General features: G+C 41.5%; 2 protein-coding genes and 1 long non-coding RNA gene across 5 annotated transcripts in view; 2 read left to right on the forward strand and 1 right to left on the reverse strand.

Annotated features, from left to right (window-relative positions):
- Nucleotides 1-17,547, reverse strand: part of LOC132124901 (uncharacterized) — a 326,429-nt gene that overhangs the window by 31,162 nt on the left and 277,720 nt on the right. The window lies entirely within an intron of this gene.
- LOC132124970 (E3 ubiquitin-protein ligase RNF217-like) lies at nucleotides 24-2,476 on the forward strand. Its single transcript, XM_059536143.1, has 4 exons — nucleotides 24-166; nucleotides 983-1,086; nucleotides 1,211-1,360; nucleotides 1,544-2,476. Exons 1-4 carry the CDS (start codon nucleotides 106-108, stop codon nucleotides 1,997-1,999), a joined length of 771 nt encoding a protein of 256 aa, XP_059392126.1. The 5' UTR covers nucleotides 24-105; the 3' UTR covers nucleotides 2,000-2,476.
- Nucleotides 5,903-17,547, forward strand: part of LOC132124900 (E3 ubiquitin-protein ligase RNF19B-like) — a 33,170-nt gene continuing 21,525 nt past the window's right edge. Inside the window, exons 1-4 of one of the 3 annotated variants that reach the window (XM_059536052.1) lie at nucleotides 5,906-6,095; nucleotides 12,867-12,970; nucleotides 13,149-13,298; nucleotides 13,385-13,884. In XM_059536052.1, coding sequence (XP_059392035.1) covers nucleotides 6,023-6,095; nucleotides 12,867-12,970; nucleotides 13,149-13,298; nucleotides 13,385-13,813 — 756 coding nt within the window. In that variant the 5' untranslated portion in view covers nucleotides 5,906-6,022 and the 3' untranslated portion in view covers nucleotides 13,814-13,884. Of the gene's footprint in view, nucleotides 6,096-12,866; nucleotides 12,971-13,148; nucleotides 13,299-13,384; nucleotides 13,885-16,240; nucleotides 16,358-17,547 lie in introns of those variants that run through there. The other 2 variants (XM_059536054.1, XM_059536053.1) reach the window with 2 other exon arrangements.

The raw sequence follows: 17,547 nt of genomic DNA on the forward strand, positions 1-17,547 counted from the left end.
GCGCGTCACGTGATCGGGCGGGTAGAAAGAGAAGCAGTCTGTAGAGAGTCCACGCAGACACCAATACTAGCTACGAAATCGACTTTATTTGAAATATCTAAAGACATGAAAAAATTTACTCCATTCGACAAAGGCATCAAGTTAGTGTCAAGACCAGGTGATCTCGGTAAGGTTTATATATATATATATTCTAGTTCACAGACTTCCTCGTATTAATAAAACACAATGTTCTATTGTGGAGGGCTGGATTACTCCATATGTGAAAAGCGCTAAACCTAACGTCGATATTTACTATAGTAACACTAACTGCAGTCAATATTTTATTGAAGTTTTATTTAGTTATAACAAATAAGATGAGATACATTTTCTTCCAAATTCTGTCTTTCCGACAAGTTCAGTTTAGTAGGTAAACGGTCAACTCGATTTCGTGAAAGTGGATGTAAATAGTAGGTTACGCCAGTATTGGTACGCATAAAGCCGTGTATATATGCTACGCCGTGGGTAGGATTAGGGTTGTGGGGTAGATGCTTGTCATGTGCATGCGAAAAACTACATGTTATATTCACACCAACAAATTTATTATCATATACACGCGAAAACTGCGTATTATAGCTACTGGCCAAAAGCCATTTTTTGCGTGTCAATACCATCAGTTTCGTTTTATTTGGCGTACTATTTATATTCATTTCATGAGACTGTGCTCTTAAGTTTTGACATGTTAGACCGCTGTTTTGCATGATTTTGTACCAGCGTTAGCCTGTGCGATGCTTTAATATAAATAGGCCTTAATAAAAAGTGAAAGTGAAACTGTAAAGCTAAAGAATAGTAACATGCTTTTACATTATGTATTTCAGAAAAGTTTTCTCAACCTAATCATTTGAATAAACGACCAGAATAACTTGAATGTACAGTTATCTCTTTGGACTTTGTGATGAATATGCCATATGTTAGTGGAATTTACCAAGTTTTCTCATTATTCCAGATGAATATGATGACGACCCGGGTGTTTTAAGGGCTCAGCTGTCTTGTGGTCATGTCATAGATCCAGAAACACTGACTGACTGTTGCAGAGCTCAGCTGAATGATGTGAGTCTGTCTGTGAACATGTCTCTGTATTCTAATACTTCAAAGTTATTATAACATCAGTGTTATTATGACTATTACATTAAGGCAATGAAGATTAGCCATAAACTCTGGTGTTGAATTGCAGGGACAGACTGAATTCAGATGTCCGCTGTGCAAGAGAAAATGGCCATATGATGAAGTGAGAAAACTGGCAAAACTCACAATTGATGAGCAGCTGAGTTTTGAGGAAATGCTTGGGACCAACACTGCTAAGAAGATAGTGGACTTCAGGGATGTAAGAACATTTCTTGCTGTGATCTTGTGATTATATGATTTAAACTTTTTTTGTTGTTTGACTCACTGTTGCTGTTAGTGGACAGATGAAAAGTGTTACAGAAATAACTTGTATTAGGAAGGGAGTTAATTTTAGATATGAATCATGTGCAAGATTTTCTAACATGTGCATCTTTGTCTCCAGTGTCCTGGTTGTGGCACCTTCATCGAAAGGTCAGATGAATCTAATCTGTGTGTGGAGTGCTCAGTGTGCACAGCAAAAACAGGACGCATCTTTGAGTTCTGCTGGACGTGTGAGAGAGTGTGGAAAGGGCCTCGACCTCGTGCTGATCACTGTGGAAATGTGGGATGTAGAAGCGCTGACCAGGAACTGCTGAGAGACTGTCCAATAATCACTTTATCATCAGTTGTATATAAGGGGACCGATGTTCATGTCCAGTGTCCAGCGATTCGTGCATGTCCAGTTTGTGGTGTGTTAATAGAACATAATACAGGATGTAAAATAATGTCTTGTCGTGAATGTAACAATCAGTTTTGCTTTGCTTGTTTAAAATCTGCCCGCAAGTGCTTACAAACATCAACCCATTTCATTTCATGCTCAGCTGGTGTTGCACCGAGGCAAACTAATTCTGTACTGTAAGAACAGTCCAACAACATTGATATCAACTACTGTGCTGACTGCCATAAGACATACAAAGATTTCTCTTAAATAAAAGTAGAAAAAAATGTCTATGGGATATTCACATTTGCATTTATTAGTTTAGCAGATACTTTTATCCAAAGTAACTTCAAAAATTTTAAATCACATGCATTATTCATAACACTTCATATTCAATTTTAAATGTCAATTATAAACTAGAGAGTAGGGGAAATGCAGAAATTGTTTATGACTGTAGACTAGTTATGTTTTTGTGCAAGTGTTTGCCTTCAGTGTGTGTGTGTGTGTGGGTGTGTGTGTGTGTGTGTCCACTAATTTGGATGGATTAAATGCGGAGGACACATTCTGAGTATGGGTTACTAATACTTGGACTTCATATCACTGAAATTAATGAATTCATTTTAGAAAGCAAATATTTGATTACATGTCATACCTTTTTCTGTGTATTTTTAATAATTTAGCAAATAAAAGTGTAATATATCACACATCATTGTCACATGCTTGTCCATAATCGCCAGGTTCTGGAGGAACTGAAGTGCATTATAAAGTGACTCATGATGTTACCTGCTGGACAACCACAGAATTACAACCAAAATCTCGGTTTTATATTTCATTTTTTATTTCATTTGTTTGCTTTTTATTTGATAGAGTATTCCGTCATGTCCTATATCCTCAGTAAAGAAAGTAAATAAAAAGTGACAACGGTTGAAACAGTTGGTACAATGGGGAAAATGTGATGGGCCATATTTCTTCGGTCTAAAGTTCTAGAGCACATTTGCTTAAACGACTGGTATATTAAGTTAAATGATTAATTTAAAGTTAGTCACTTCCCAATTGAACTTTGTATTTTGAATTCGTCACTGTCTGGGAATTTAGCCTTTATGCATGTTTGAAATGCGATAATGCCATTTAGTAAGTTGTATAGGCTATAATAGGCTATAATAGGCTATATGTATATATATATATATATATATATATATATATAAAGGAAACCCAGAGCATTCTTATACAAACAAATAGCTCAGATAATTGTGTCCCGCGGCAAACGTGGCCAATCAACCCGCTATAGACCAATGTTGTGTTTTGTGATTATTGTTTTTTTAAACGTGTAAAATGTCAGCAATCATTTATTTTTGTATTTATTTTATTTTTTTTTTTTTTTGTATTTTTTTCAAGAGGACTTTAAAGTCAACGCCCTTGCCAGTAGGCTATTAGAAGTGAAAGAGAAAGTAGGTATTTAGTGTCTATATTTTCTTGTTTGATCTCTCGTCGTTTCAGTCAGAAAGTCTTCCTCGAGCAGCATCAGAATGGCCTTTCAGGTGCGCGTCAGGGTTAATAAAAATGAAATTAAAGTATTATCCGTGGCATCTTCAAGTGAAGAATTCGAGCAGTTCACCATTGGAGGGCTGAAGGATAAGGCATTAAGTTTTTTTCCTTCAGTAAAAGGTAGGTTTAAATTATTTACATTCGTCTCAACTATTGACGCTGGAATATAAAATAAAAAAATATATAAATTATTTTTGAAATAATTTATTCTCTCTGATTTTTCGTTTTATGTTCTTTCAGAGCCAGAAAGACTGAGGGTGATTTTTGGGCAAGGTGAGCTTGAAGACAGTCAAACATTTGATTCGTGCGGCATTGAGCATCTGTCTGTCCTGATAATCGTGCTCCAGGTGCCTGGTGGAGGAGGTACAGTATGACTCTTTATACTCGTCTCTTCACAAAATAACCAATCTAGGTCATATCATTTAAAGAAGAAAAAAAAAACCTAAATAGTAGCTCTAAATATAGGACAACTGTAAACATTTGTCATGTGATCCTTGTCCTCTGTCTAAATTCTTAACATCAAATATCTTCTGATGATCTACATTTGTAAATCATTTTGGATAAAAACAAAAAACAAAAAATTAATAAGTAAATAAAAAACATCTGATAAGTGAAAAAAGTTACAAAATGGATGGTATATTTATTGTTATTGTCTTTATTATTATATCTCTTTTAGAGTCCTGTGAAGGTGTACTGTAGTTGGAGCAATATTCCTGTGGGACACAGCAGCACTTTATGCAAATTTACACACCGTCTCAGGCCTGTGTCCTGTCTCTCCCTTCAAATGGTCCTGTCAAAAATGATTCTCAAGACCAGAAAATACACCGGGGAGGAGTTTCTCTCAGGTCTCAACACAGTTTGAGGATGTTGGGTTTATGATGTCTTTCCATAATGTAGAAATTTTAAATAGATAATTTGAAGATGCTTGTACAAATTTGGTAAATATTAACATATGTATATTACTAAATCATTGTTTTACTGAGAATATTGTGTTGAAATTCAGTGTTACAAATGTCTCAAAATTATAATAAATCAAACTGTTTCATTAAAGTAAAAAAATAAAAAAATAAATTTTTGAACTGAGAACTAAAATATTAAAATAATATATATTTTGCCTTGTATATGCATATGTATAATATATTTATGAGATATACTTTCAAACAAAGTAGGACAAGGAAATTGGTGACTGTCATTTTTACTGTAAAAACATTTCAATAAAATGTTACATCCTCATGGGGCTCTTATCAAGCCATATGGTTATTTCAGCTCTGTTAAGATAACTGCTTGCTCATCACAGTTTCTGTTTTATTTGGGGGCAAAAAATAAATAAATAAATAGAAAATAAAGAGAAGCGACATTATTAAAAATATTCCTTTGGTAGATAAAATATGGAATTAGAACATTATAAAGACAAGTCATTGTACTAGTCTTTATGCTAGATGTTTGATGGTCATATATGTCATCTCTTAAATCAACTTTAATCATAAAACTGACCTTTGGATCTTAAGTAAAAAAAAAAAAAGTATATATATATTATATGTTATTTAATAGAAGCGTGTCATCAAGTGAAAAGTGGTTTAAAGTAAATGTAACAGAAAATCAGTAACACAGTTGCTAAACATATTTCTGAAGCTCAAGTTCTGTAACTGAACTCAATATAAAGCTAAGCAGGTTAAAGCCCTTGATGGAAACCTCATTTAAGAAAGCTGAAGTTGCTGCTGGAAGAATACTTAATGAGGTGATTAAAGCCCAAGTCGAATGACAGACACTAATGACATCATTTTTGGTGGGAAATGAACAGCACAAAGATCAATAATATCAATACATTAAGAGAAGCCTGGACAAACAGAGTAGCCTATGTGATCATTTACAAAAAAACAAACAAGCAAAAAAGTTCTTAAATTGACATGAACACCTTTCACTTCTTATGTTTGCATAAGTTCACAAATGGATTTAACAAGCTAGCTACTGATACGATTAAGGGTGGAGAAGCAAGATTAACTTGTTTTAAAGAGTATGATGAACAAAACTGAAACCTAAAAATCTTTGTTTGTTTGTTTTTTAAATCAGATGTCTCAAGGTTACAAAAAAGAAGTTTCATTAAAGTTGAAATTCAAATTGTTGAATTCAAATACACCACAAATATTCACGAAGACATTTTTATTTTTAATATTTGGACTGGGAACTAACATTAGTCACACCCATGTTTAAAAAGAAAACTGATCTGTATGAGTTAGAGTTAAAGGGTGTTCGGCTTTGACTGCACCTGTCTTCCGGTGTTTTGACTTTGATTGCGATTGCCCAACCTTTTTGCCTAACAAACTTCTGCCTCCCTTACTGACGCTTGCGCGGTGTTCAGCAACACGGGTATTGCAGACAAAGTAGTTTCGATTCAAGATAGCTATGTCAAATAAAATTTTAACACGTTTTACCTGTAGCATTAAGGCTTTTCGGTGTAGGGTCCTCCCTACCTCTGAGATACAAAAAAAAAAGTCAAGACCTGGTATAATCATGCAAGACTTCTGTAAGTCATACTTTAATATTTGAAACCCCTTAAAAAAGAGATTTGGTAATTCCCGTTTGGTGACACGTGACCTTTAACACGTAACTGAGTGAGGAAACCCCGATCTGGGAGTTGACTTTAACAGCACTGAAGTTTGAGAACAGACGCTGTTAAAAATGTCTGAAACCACGAAGAAATTCACTCCACGCGACAAAGGTATCAAACTGGTGTCAAAACCCAACGATCTCGGTAAGTGCGCGCTTATTAACTTATTTAGCTAATAAATAACCGACAATTAACCAAACACGCGAATGATCAACATATTATGCTTTATTATTTATATTATGCGTCATTGTTTGTTATTATTTGAATTTGAATGTGTTGTTTGATGAAATAGCAACATTGATCCTGTTATTCTCTTGTTTATCATATGAAACTGCTTTGATGCTAATGCTGTCCAGCATATATTTGTCCGTGAACTGAAACAAAATGCTATCACATATTAAAGCACTATTCTGTAAGTCAGTGGCGTAGCGCAAACTGCGTTGGCCCACCCGCAAGAGTGGAGGCGGGGCCCCTCACCGCATAATTAGATGGGGGATTCACCTTTTCGTTCAAAATCGTGAATTAGTACTGTGGAATTTAATAGTATGTAATTATTTCGTATTTATTTATTAAGAACTTTAAACAAAAAAAAAGAATAAAAGAGACACCAACAATAAAACAGCAATTACATTAACTTGTTAAAATGCAAGGGAGCACATGACGTCAAAATATTTATTCTATCTGCACTATACAACAAAGATTCATGACGTTTAACATTCAATAAAGGTAATATATATTACCTTTAAAATCCTCCATAGCGGCCCTTTCTCCTAGCATTTTTTTGCGCAAAGTCCTTGACAATGTCTGTTATGTCCATCTGACGCGCGTGCTGGCTTTCAATGCTGAGTATCGCAAGTTCAGAAAGTCTGTCCTGGCTCATTGTGCTTCTCATGCAGGTTTTTATTAGTTTTAGTTTAGAAAAAGATCTCTCGCCACTTGCCACTGTGACGGGGACGGTTAAAAAAAGCTTCAGAGCTGTAGCCACATCCGTGACACTTGGTAGAATATATGTAACGTTCTCTTACGAGAGCTCTCTCGTACTGCGTCTTAGCTAAGACGCTACGGGAAAAGTCTCTTTTCACGAAATACTGAAGCAAAAAATTATCCTTAATTTTGTATTTTTGTAAAGCGCATTTGCAGCAGTACACAGCCATAGGCGAGACGGCTCGTTCGCTCATTGGCTTGTTCTGCGGCAACTGCACAGCCTATCGAGCGCAGGCTGATGCAACATCAGACCAATAAGGGCGCTTCGCGCCCTTCTTGCCACTTCCCGCCGAAACGGGTGTGGCCCAACCTATAAAAGGAGCTCGAAAAGGCTGACTCACCTGATTTTTCATCTCTTCAGCGAAGCTCACCCATCGCTGGATCATGAGGAAGCAAGCGCCGTCTGGAAGAGCATATCAGCAGGACGAGCCATCCTGAAGCCGCTGGCATCGCCGCCTTCCACTGCCGTTCCTGCTGCGCTATCCGGCGCCCATATCCTTTACATCCTTGTTCTGTTATATCCTGTGTGTGTGTTCGCCCTGCGACGCACATTCACAAAAGAGCTGCGTCTTTTTAAAGATGCCCTCGTGCGGCTCGTGCAGAGCCCCGCTCAGCGAAGGAGATCGTCACGTCATCTGCGTCTCCTGTCTGGGTGAGGACCATGCAGCGCTCCCGCTCGCTGACGGCGGATGCCCTCATTGCGAGTTAATGCCTATGGTGACTCTGAGGACTCGCCTGGCATCCTTCTCGAAGCCTGCATCATCCGCTGCGCCGCAGCGCCGTAAGAAGCACCGCTCGCAGCGCCTACCAGAACCGCCTCCAGCTCGGCCGAGCTCGCCGGTTCCCTCCGCTTCGCCGACCTCCCCTGCATCGCTTCCCGATGCTCAGCATCCGCTGCTTGCCGACGCGTCATCTGAGGAAGTGGATCTCAGGCCCGCGTCGGAGGAAGAAGACACGTGCTCTCTGCTTGCTTCGGGCAGTGAGGGTTGGGCGAGCTCCGTGGATCTCGCGGCCGCTGCTCAGAGGCCCAGCAGACGGGGTATATCGATAAGGAGCTGATGCGTGTACTCTCGCTGGCCGCGGCGAGCCTCGGCCTCGAGTGGTCTGCACCAGCGCCCCCTTAACGTTCCCGGCTGGATGGTAGCTATCTTCCGGATGAGCGCTCTTCCTCAAGCTCAAAGCACGCCCCTTTTCTTCCTGAGCTTCACGAAGAAGTGCCGAAAGCTTGGGACGCTCCATTCTCGGCGAGAATCCGCTCATCTGTTTCGCCAGCATTCTCCACACTGGACGGTGCTAAGAACAGAGGCTACCTTTCACTTCGCACACACTGCATAGTAAGCGTGCCCACCCCTCAGTGCCCACAATTACTATGTCACACGCGTCATGTGGTTTCTGTAAAAACGAAAACCCGTGCACGCTCGTCCGGCCACGGCCGATGGTGCTATAAATGCAGTGACGATGCCCACTACCCAGTGCCCATCTCCACATGTAAGCACAGCCCTGCACACATGGCTAGCGCACATAAGATAGACACAGATCGGTCGAGCGCGCCGCATAGTAAACGTGTCCACTTCCCAGTGCCCACATACACTATGTCACATACGGCGCGGGGCTTCTGTAAAAACGAGGCCCATGCACATACGCTCTGCACAGGCAGACAGCGAGTTGAAAGTGGTAAATGTGCACACATGCAGCCCACGGTTACTCGCAGATATATCGAGTCCCACGGGACCCGCTCAGCCTCCCCCCAGTCGGTTAAGCGCCGGAACGGGGTCGAGGAAGAGCGATCTGCCCACTGTGATCAGCGCGCTCCCCGCCTCAGATGCGCAGCACACTCGAGCGCCGCCGTTGCCCAGTCAACAGAGCGCACTTCGCATCCAGCCCTTAGCCATTCATGCAGATGCATGGTCAGCGCTTCCAGGGGTTTCGGATTGGGTGCTAGGCATTATAAAGAGAGGCTACTCGCTACAGTTTTCTCGACGCCCACCGCGCTTTTCAGCGCGCGTCGAAACTACGGTCAAAACAGAAGTAGCACACATACTTCGGGCCGAAATATCAAAACTGTTGAGCAAAGGGGCTGTAGAGCCTGTGTCTCAAGCTCAAAGCAAGGGGGGGCTGTACAGCAGATACTTTCTGGTGCCCAAGAGAGACGGGGGTCTCAGGCCCATACTGGATCTAAGACAGCTGAACAAGGCATTGATGAAACGCAGTTTCAAAATGCTCACGACCAGGAAGCTCCTCGCGCGGATTCGCAGAGGGGACTGGTTCATGTCAATAGATCTGAAGGACGCATATTTTCAAATACAGATAGCGTCAAACCACAGGCGGTATTTGAGATTCGCCTTCGAGGGCCAGGCATACCAGTTTACAGTCCTGCCATTCGGCTTGTCCGTAGCTCCTTGTACGTTTACGAGGTGCATGGATGCAGCGCTCGCTCCTCTCAGACTCAGAGGCATACGAGTGCTGAATTATTTGGACGACTGGCTGGTTCTGGCCCGATCACGAGCGGAGCTCGTGGACCACAGGGCCGTTTTACTCGATCACCTCGAGAAGCTCGGCCTCAGTGTCAATTGGTCGAAGAGTTCGCTGAACCCCAGTCAGACGATCCTGTTTCTGGGTATAGTTCTGAACTCGTGTTCCATGACGGCGCGGCTGTCACCACAGCGCGCGATGAGCATTCGGCGCGCAGCGAGTTCTTTCCGCTGCGGCGCGACCGTGTCGCTCAAACACTGTCAAAAGATGCTGGGTTTCATGGCCTCAGCATCTCCGGTTCTGCGGCTAGGCCTGCTCCGCATGCGCCCCCTGCAGTTCTGGCTGAAGGCTCGGGTGGCGCGCAGAGCGTGGGCGTCTGGCCGGCTGCATTTCAAGGTCGATCAGAGCTGTGTTGCAGCTCTAGCACCTTGGACAGCGAACGGCTGGTACCGATCAGGTGTAAGCCTGGGGACTTCCCAGAGTGTGAAAATGGTGTCGACGGACGCCTCCACCTCGGGATGAGGAGCGCTGCTCGAAGGCAGACCGTCCTTTGGCCTATGGTCAGAACGGGAAAAGCTCCATATCAACTGCCTGGAAATGCTGGCAGTGGAGAACGCGCTGACGTGCTTTTGTCCCCATATCAAGGATCACCACGTCGTAGTCCGTTCGGACAACATGTCCGTGGTGTCCTACATAAATCGCCAGGGTGGTCTCGGGTCCCGAAACCTGTGCAGGCTGACGGAACGCCTCCTGGTTTGGGCTCAGCGCAACGTGCGCTCGCTGAGAGCAGTGCATGTGCCTGGGCTACAGAATCTGGGTCCAGACAGGCTGTCCAGAGGCAATGTTCCTACGGGCGAATGGTCTCTACACCCGCAAACAGTCCGGCTGTTGTGGGAGAGATTTGGCATGGCGGAGGTGGACCTCTTTGCGTCCCACGAAAACGCTCACTGCCCCGCGTTCTTTTCCAAGAACGAAAGCGCGCTGTCACGGAGATGGCCGTGCTGCCCGCTTTATACGTTCCCTCCCGTCTCCCTCCTTCCGCAGGTGATAGAACGGGTGAGAGAAACGAGATGTTCAATACTGCTTGTAGCACCTCTTTGGAAGAACCAACCATGGTTCCCAGATTTGATGCAGTTAGCAGATGTCGCCCCGTGGCCGGTACCGTTGAGGAGGGACCTCCTCTCGCAGGCCAGGGGCTCGATTTGGCACCCTCAACCGGAGTTGTGGTCCCTCCATGTGTGGGCGCTCAACGGTTACCTGCTGATCTCGCAGTGGGAGTGCTAAATACCATCACTCAGGCTAGAGCTCCGTCGACACGACGTCTGTATGCCTCGAAGTGGTCGGTGTTCTCCAGCTGGTGCACAGCTCGAGGTTATTCACCCCTTAGTTGTGAGGTGACGGAGGTCCTCTCCTTCCTACAGGAGCTGTTGGATAAGGGCAGAGCCCCATCCACGCTCAAAGTTTATGTGGCGGCCATCACGGCGTTTTCTGAAACGGCGTCCGGCCAGTCAATAGGAAGGAACGATTTAGTCATCCGGTGCCTCAGAGGAGCTAGGAGGCTGAATCCTCCCAGACCTCCGTCAGTCCCTATGTGGGACCTCGAGGCGGTTTTGGAGGCCTTGAAGGGTCCCCCTTTTGAGCCTATCCAATCGGTTAGCCTTCAGCATCTGTCGTTCAAGACAGTATTCTTGTTGGCTCTCGCTTCTGGGAAGCGTGTGGGTGATTTGCACGTGCTCTCGGTGAGCCAGTCGTGCTTGGAATTTGGGCCCAATGACTCAAGGGTCATACTCAAACCTAGGCACGGTTATGTGCCGAAATCCCTCAACACACCGTTTCGGGCTCAGGTTATTGCCCTGTCTGCCCTGCCGGTGTCAGGGGAGGATGGAGACTCGAGTCTTCTTTGCCCTGTCAGGGTTTTAAGAGCTTATGTGTCTCGCTCTGCTGCCTTTCGGCAGACGGAGCAGCTGTTTGTCTCGTTCGGTGGTCGTTCCAAGGGAATGGCTGTTTCGAGACGGACTCTATCCAGATGGATAGTTGACGCCATAGCGTTAGCTTACGCTTCCAGGGGCCTTCAGTGCCCGTTGGGCGTCAGAGCATACTCCACAAGAGGCGTCGCCTCGTCGTGGGCGTGGTCTACTGGGATCTCCTTGCAGGATATATGTATGGCGGCAGGTTGGGCCTCGCCGTCTACATTTATCAGGTTCTATAACCTGGAGGTCCCCGCCATGCAAGCAAGGCTGAGTTCACGAGCGATATGCACTGCCGACTGTTATATGGGCAGTATTGCGTAAGACCCGCATTGCCACATTGGTCAGGCCTTGCCTCGGCTGTGTGATGTCATATTGCCGCATCTACGGATGCTGCTAGATATAGGACGGAGGGTTTTTTCCCCTTTTCTGTCCTGGACTCTCTGTGAGTCCCTCAGGTGACTGTGCACTGTAAATCCTGGGCGTTGCTTCAGGTTTATTGGTGTGTGATTCCTGCGCGCACAGCGTTTTACATTGGGTTCCCGTAGCGTCTTAGCTAAGACGCAGTACGAGAGAGCTCTCGTAAGAGAACGTACTCGGTTACTAAACGTAACCTCGGTTCTCTCTAGAGGAGCAAACGAGTACTCGTTCGCTCTTCTAGAGAGAACCGAGGTTACGTTTAGTAACCGAGTACGTTATGCTTCAGAATCTAACTCCTGAGTAACGTTACCCGTGCTCGCTCTCGCAGCTCCTTCCCGCTGATTTGGAAGAAATATGGATGAAATTCTCAGTAGTTTTGCATTGAATTGCTCTTTTCGGTGTTGGTTAGTCCGTTTTTGAGCTCCGCTGACATATTTTCTTTTACTCATTTTGCGCTCATAAGCTTCACTCTCTTAACAGTTGCGGAAATTCTTAATCGTGATTGGATAACAAGGACAACAGATATGGTCATAATCGCCAAACACAGTAGGCTGCAATTACTACCAAAATAAAAGTCCTATACGTTCACGTTATAAAAACGCTTTAATTATTTATTCGAGGCAATTTTTTGGGGGGGGCCAGTCCGCTACGCCACTGCTGTAAGTCACTTTGACGTTGCTTTGAAATGATATGCAGTGTGAGAAAGCTCTATTCTTAATAAAAACTTGACAATAGAAATAGACGAACGAGAACGAACTTACGTAATTTAAATAAATTACGGTAAACAAGTATTAGCCTATATATATATATATATATATACAATGTTAACGTTAATTAAATAGAGAATGTGTTATGTGTTTATTTATTACGACGACAGTTGTAGTTACAGTTTTATGTTTTTAATAATAATGTCTGCTTTAACCAGGCACATTCATCCAACTAGCTTCTGTTGACTGAAAATAAATGGTTATATCCGTCAATAAAAAGTTAAACTAAAATATAAAATAGCATTATACTCCAACGTAATAAACAGCACATTCTAGTGGAATTTTCACAGCCTTGTCCCTTTCAGATGAATATGATGATGATCTGGATGTATTAAGGGCAGTGTTATCCTGTGGTCACATCACTGATCCAGAGACACTGACCGATTGTTGTAAAACTCAGCTGGACTGTGTGAGTGAATCTGTGCACATTACACCAGTTTCTGTATCATTGTACTTTAACCTAATTAACCCAAATTAGTTTAACCAATTTCAGCTTTATTTTTTTAAGATTCAACATGATTCAACAGTTTTCTAAGTCAGTTCAATATAATTGAATTCTAATTATGATCTCTGGTGTTTAATTGCAGGGACAGACTGAATTCAGATGCCCAGTGTGTGAGGAAACATGGCCATATGATGAAGTGAGAAAACTGGCAAAACTTACACTTGAAGAGCAGCTGAGTTTTGAGGAAAAGCTTGGGACCAACACTGTTAAGAGTTTAGTTGACTTCAGGGTTGTAAGTACATTTTTGCCTTGCAGAAGTAGTAAAACAATTATAAGGGAGCTAATGGGTCTGACCTTGTCTTCTCTTTCCATATTCAGTGTCCTGGTTGTAGCACGTTTGTTGAAAGGTTGGATGTTTCCAATCTCTGCGTGGAGTGCCCAGTTTGCACAGAAAAGACTGGAAATGCATATGAATTTTGCTGGAATTGTTTAAGAGAGTGGAAAGGGTCTCAAAATCGTGCTGATCGATGTGGTAATGTGGGATGTACCGTTGACAAGAAACTGCTGAAAGACTGTCCAATGATATCTTTAACATACTTTGACAATAAGGTGCAGTGTCCAAATATCCGTGCATGCACATCTTGTGGTATGCTGATTCAACACACTAATGATGGATGTAATAACATGGATTGCCCTGAATGTGACAATCAGTTTTGCTTTATTTGTTTAAATCCTGGCCATGACTATGATGAAGATCAGCCATGCGAACTGGCTCCAAGGCAAACAGAGTCTGAATCAAAGCAGTAACTGCATTGGAAGAATGGCTTTAATTTTAAATAATTTTAATTTATTCTAAAATTATGTGGTATGTTTATGTATTTTCAAATAAATGTAAATTATTACATATATTATTTCCTGCGTATTTCAAGATTTTCCATTGTCACGCTGATCCCTTAGATAAAGCAGTCAGCCTTTTTCTTCATAATTATGTCTCTTAGCATGCATACACTATCTACACGTGGTGACTTTATTATTATCCTTTCTGTATTATGTTTTTCTGTAATATCCCTTATTTGTTTATTCGTTCATGTATTCAGTCATAAATCTGTTTACATATAAAATGAAAAGCAATGCATAAAAATAAATGAGTAATTAAGACCAATGATGTGGCAGGTACAGATGAAAGAATGATTAGTACAGAGACAAACATATGTACGAAATTTCATGTCATGGAATTCAAAAAAAAATTTAAGGGAAAAAAGGGCAATGAGTCCAAAAATTGAGTCCAAAGCATTAATGTAAAAGTCAGTGGGTCCCATGCTTGACACGTGCAGAAATTCAAATAGCAATGACCAGATGTTTAAAATGGGTTATTTTTTCCTAAGTGTAGATTGTTTTACTATGACAGCTGTGCAGAGGTGGGTAGTAACGAGTTACATTTACTTCGTTACATTTACTTGAGTAATTTTTTGGCGTAACGAATACTTTTCGGAGTATATTTAAAGATGGGTACTTTATACTCTTACTTGAGTAAATTTTTGGGGAAAAATCTGTACTTTTACTTCGTTACTGTGGGCGACGCTCCTCTCGTTACTTTATCTTAATGCAATAAATGTTATAAATGCTTCAGTTTGATCCAAACGCGCCGTCTACTTTTCTCTGAGCAATGAGCGATGCCCATTCGCGAATGATTCATTCTTTTGAGTCAACTCTGTTCAAAGGCTTGATCAAACCAATTGGCAAACGAGTGAATTGGTTCATGAATCAGTTTGAATGAGTCGTTCAGTTCCCTGCCGCACGCGCTGAGCGTCTGAAGTGGTTCACTCGGAGTTGTAACGTTTAAGAACAGAAAGAGCGTTGAAAACGTGGCTGGAACTGCACTGAATTGAAATCTGCAAAGGTTATTATTTGCTAGCGATGGAGATCCTTATTAGATGAACACCGCGTGTGCTGTCTACTGTTTAACAGGTAATAACTTGGGCTACATTCGATTACAGTACACGATACCACTGTGACATTAGTTTGTTGTACGTGTGTGGCTTATAACAGGGGAGTCAAGTTGAATGCAGCTTCCAAAAGACAAAAAATAGCCGATTAAGATTTTATTAATTTTAATACAATCACATCGAGTGAGTACGTTCAGCAAGTTATATCATCAGCTGCTAAATTCAGATCTGTGATTGCTTGCTGGCGCTGAGCCAGAGATAGATGCGTTTATACCGCGCTGCGCATTATAACCAATCACAGACGATTCTGTTGAGCTTATTAAAGCATTGGCCAATCAGAGGCGTTCAGATGAGTCATCGCTAAAATGCCGGTGCTTCCTTCACTCGCTCACTGACTGAATACCTCTTTCTGGCGAATTCTCTCACAGAAACAACAAAGTGCAGATGTGTGTACGAATCTATAATTAAGATATTGATTTCACAGTGTTAACAGTTTCAGTGATTTTAATGGGAGTTTCTGAGAGAGATTGAACTCTAGACTGTCAGTGAAAATTATCTTTAATAATGTAAATGTTATTTGCTCTCTTTCTGAACAATGAAAGATTAGTAGCAATATTTATATCACATTAACTTTCAATGTTAAATTCACATTTAATATAAAGTCAGTCGTATTAAAAATATGTTATGGCATGACACCTATATCTGTTACTTAAGTAAACAGACAGGGTTTTATAATAAATTACATAAAATGGAGTAAAGGCTGATGAAATATATACATTTATACACGCACACATACATTACATACATTTTATCTATATATCTAAATAAAAATAGGCTCAGTATATATGACCCAAAGTAACTAGTAACTAACTACTTGAGTAGATTTTTTATCCAATACTCTTTTACTCTTACTCAAGTAACTATTCAAGACTAGTACTTTTACTTTTACTTGAGTACAGTTTTTGGGTGCTCTACCCACCTCTGCAGCTGTGTAACTAAACCATAAAGTTATAGCCTAATTTAAATAACCATAAGTTATAATATAAATATCCATGAATTTATCGTCGCAATGTTAAATAACACCAAGCGTAACATTATCCATTTTCTATGTGAAATTTGTCCCTTGCACATTTTTAGTAGGGCTATTTCAAGAAATGTGCATAAGCAATTGAGAAAACTACAAGTTTGAACAATAAAGAAAACTTGAATTATAATGTAATATTCTATTATAAATTACTTTTATTTATCTGTTAATCTGAAACATGTATTGAATCTACACATGTAACACGTAAGTGTCTCTTCAGCTCCTCCTCTCAGACCGCACGCGGAACACTGCTGAGGAAAACACTGCACTTGCTGGAAAAGTCTCTGCAAAAAGTGAAAGACAACAAGAAAGTCTAGCGCGGTTAAGTTGGTTTTGTTTTCAATATTCGTGACACATTCAGCGGTAAACGCCAATAACTCCAAAACGAATTGCCCTAAAAAAATCTAAACAGTGTGACCGCCAAAAGGGCAAAGCTGATCATGTTTCACAGCCTTCTTTTTCTATATTTTCCCTCGATATAATAAGCACGGCCCCGTGCTAGCCGTCGCAATGTGCAGAAAGCCGGAAGAGAACGCTCTCAGCAGAGCCCTCAGTTAGGGACCGTGGGGAAAGTGCAAACTTTCTTCGTTTTTTTGCTATAGCTCAGTAGGCGGTGTTTTTGTAATAGTTTTTTTAGTTAAAGGGCATATAGACATGATAACAGTGTCAATCAATAGTGGGGAACCGTGGACGTTTTTCACAACCTCTTTTTTGCCCCTACTGGTAGAAAAGGGAATCGCATGTCCAAATTTAACCTTCTTTTTGTAATAACTTTCTACAGCAGGGAGACAGAGACATGAAACTACTGTCAATCAATAGAGGGAGAGAGTGGAAATTTTTCACAACCTTTAATTTTACCCCAAGTGGCTGATTAGGGAACTGCATGTCCAAAATTAACCTTCTTTTTGTAATAACTTTCTACAGCAGTGAGACAGAGACATGAAACCAGTGTCAATCAATAGAGGGGGACAGTGGACATTTTTCACAACCTTTCTTTTTACCCCTACTGGTAGAAAATGGAATTGCATGTCCAAATTTAACCTTCTTTTTGTAATATCTTTCTACAGCAGGGAGACAGAGACATGAAACCACTGTCAATCAATACAGGGAGAGAGTGGACATTTTTCACAACCTTTCATTTTACCCCAAGTGGCTGATTAGGGAACTGCATGTCCAAAATTAACCTTCTTTTTGTAATAACTTTCTACAGCAGCGAGACAGAGACATGAAACCAGTGTCAATCAATAGTGAGGGACAGTGGACATTTTTCACAACCTTTCCTTTTACCCCTACTGGTAAAAAAGGGAATTCCATGTCCAAAATTAACCTTATTTTTGTAATAACGTTCTACAGCAGGGACACAGAGACATGAAACCAGTTCAAATCAATAAAGGGAGAGAGTGGACATTTTTAACAACCTTTAATTTTACCCCTAGTGGCTGATTAGGGAATTGCATGTCCAAAATTAACTGCCTTTTTGTAATAACTTTCTTAAGCAGGGAGACAGAGAC

Source organism: Carassius carassius, chromosome 43 (assembly GCF_963082965.1).
Source record: "Carassius carassius chromosome 43, fCarCar2.1, whole genome shotgun sequence".
NCBI lineage: Eukaryota > Metazoa > Chordata > Actinopteri > Cypriniformes > Cyprinidae > Carassius > Carassius carassius.

Excerpts from the sequence above, each read along its gene's own strand:
- LOC132124970 (XM_059536143.1), top strand. The coding sequence starts at position 106 with ATGAAAAAATTTACTCCATTCGACAAAGGCATCAAGTTAGTGTCAAGA. Across the intron at positions 1,087-1,210 it reads GCAGAGCTCAGCTGAATGAT|GGACAGACTGAATTCAGATG; the intron begins GTGAGTCTGTCT and ends GTTGAATTGCAG. Across the intron at positions 1,361-1,543 it reads AGATAGTGGACTTCAGGGAT|TGTCCTGGTTGTGGCACCTT; the intron begins GTAAGAACATTT and ends CTTTGTCTCCAG.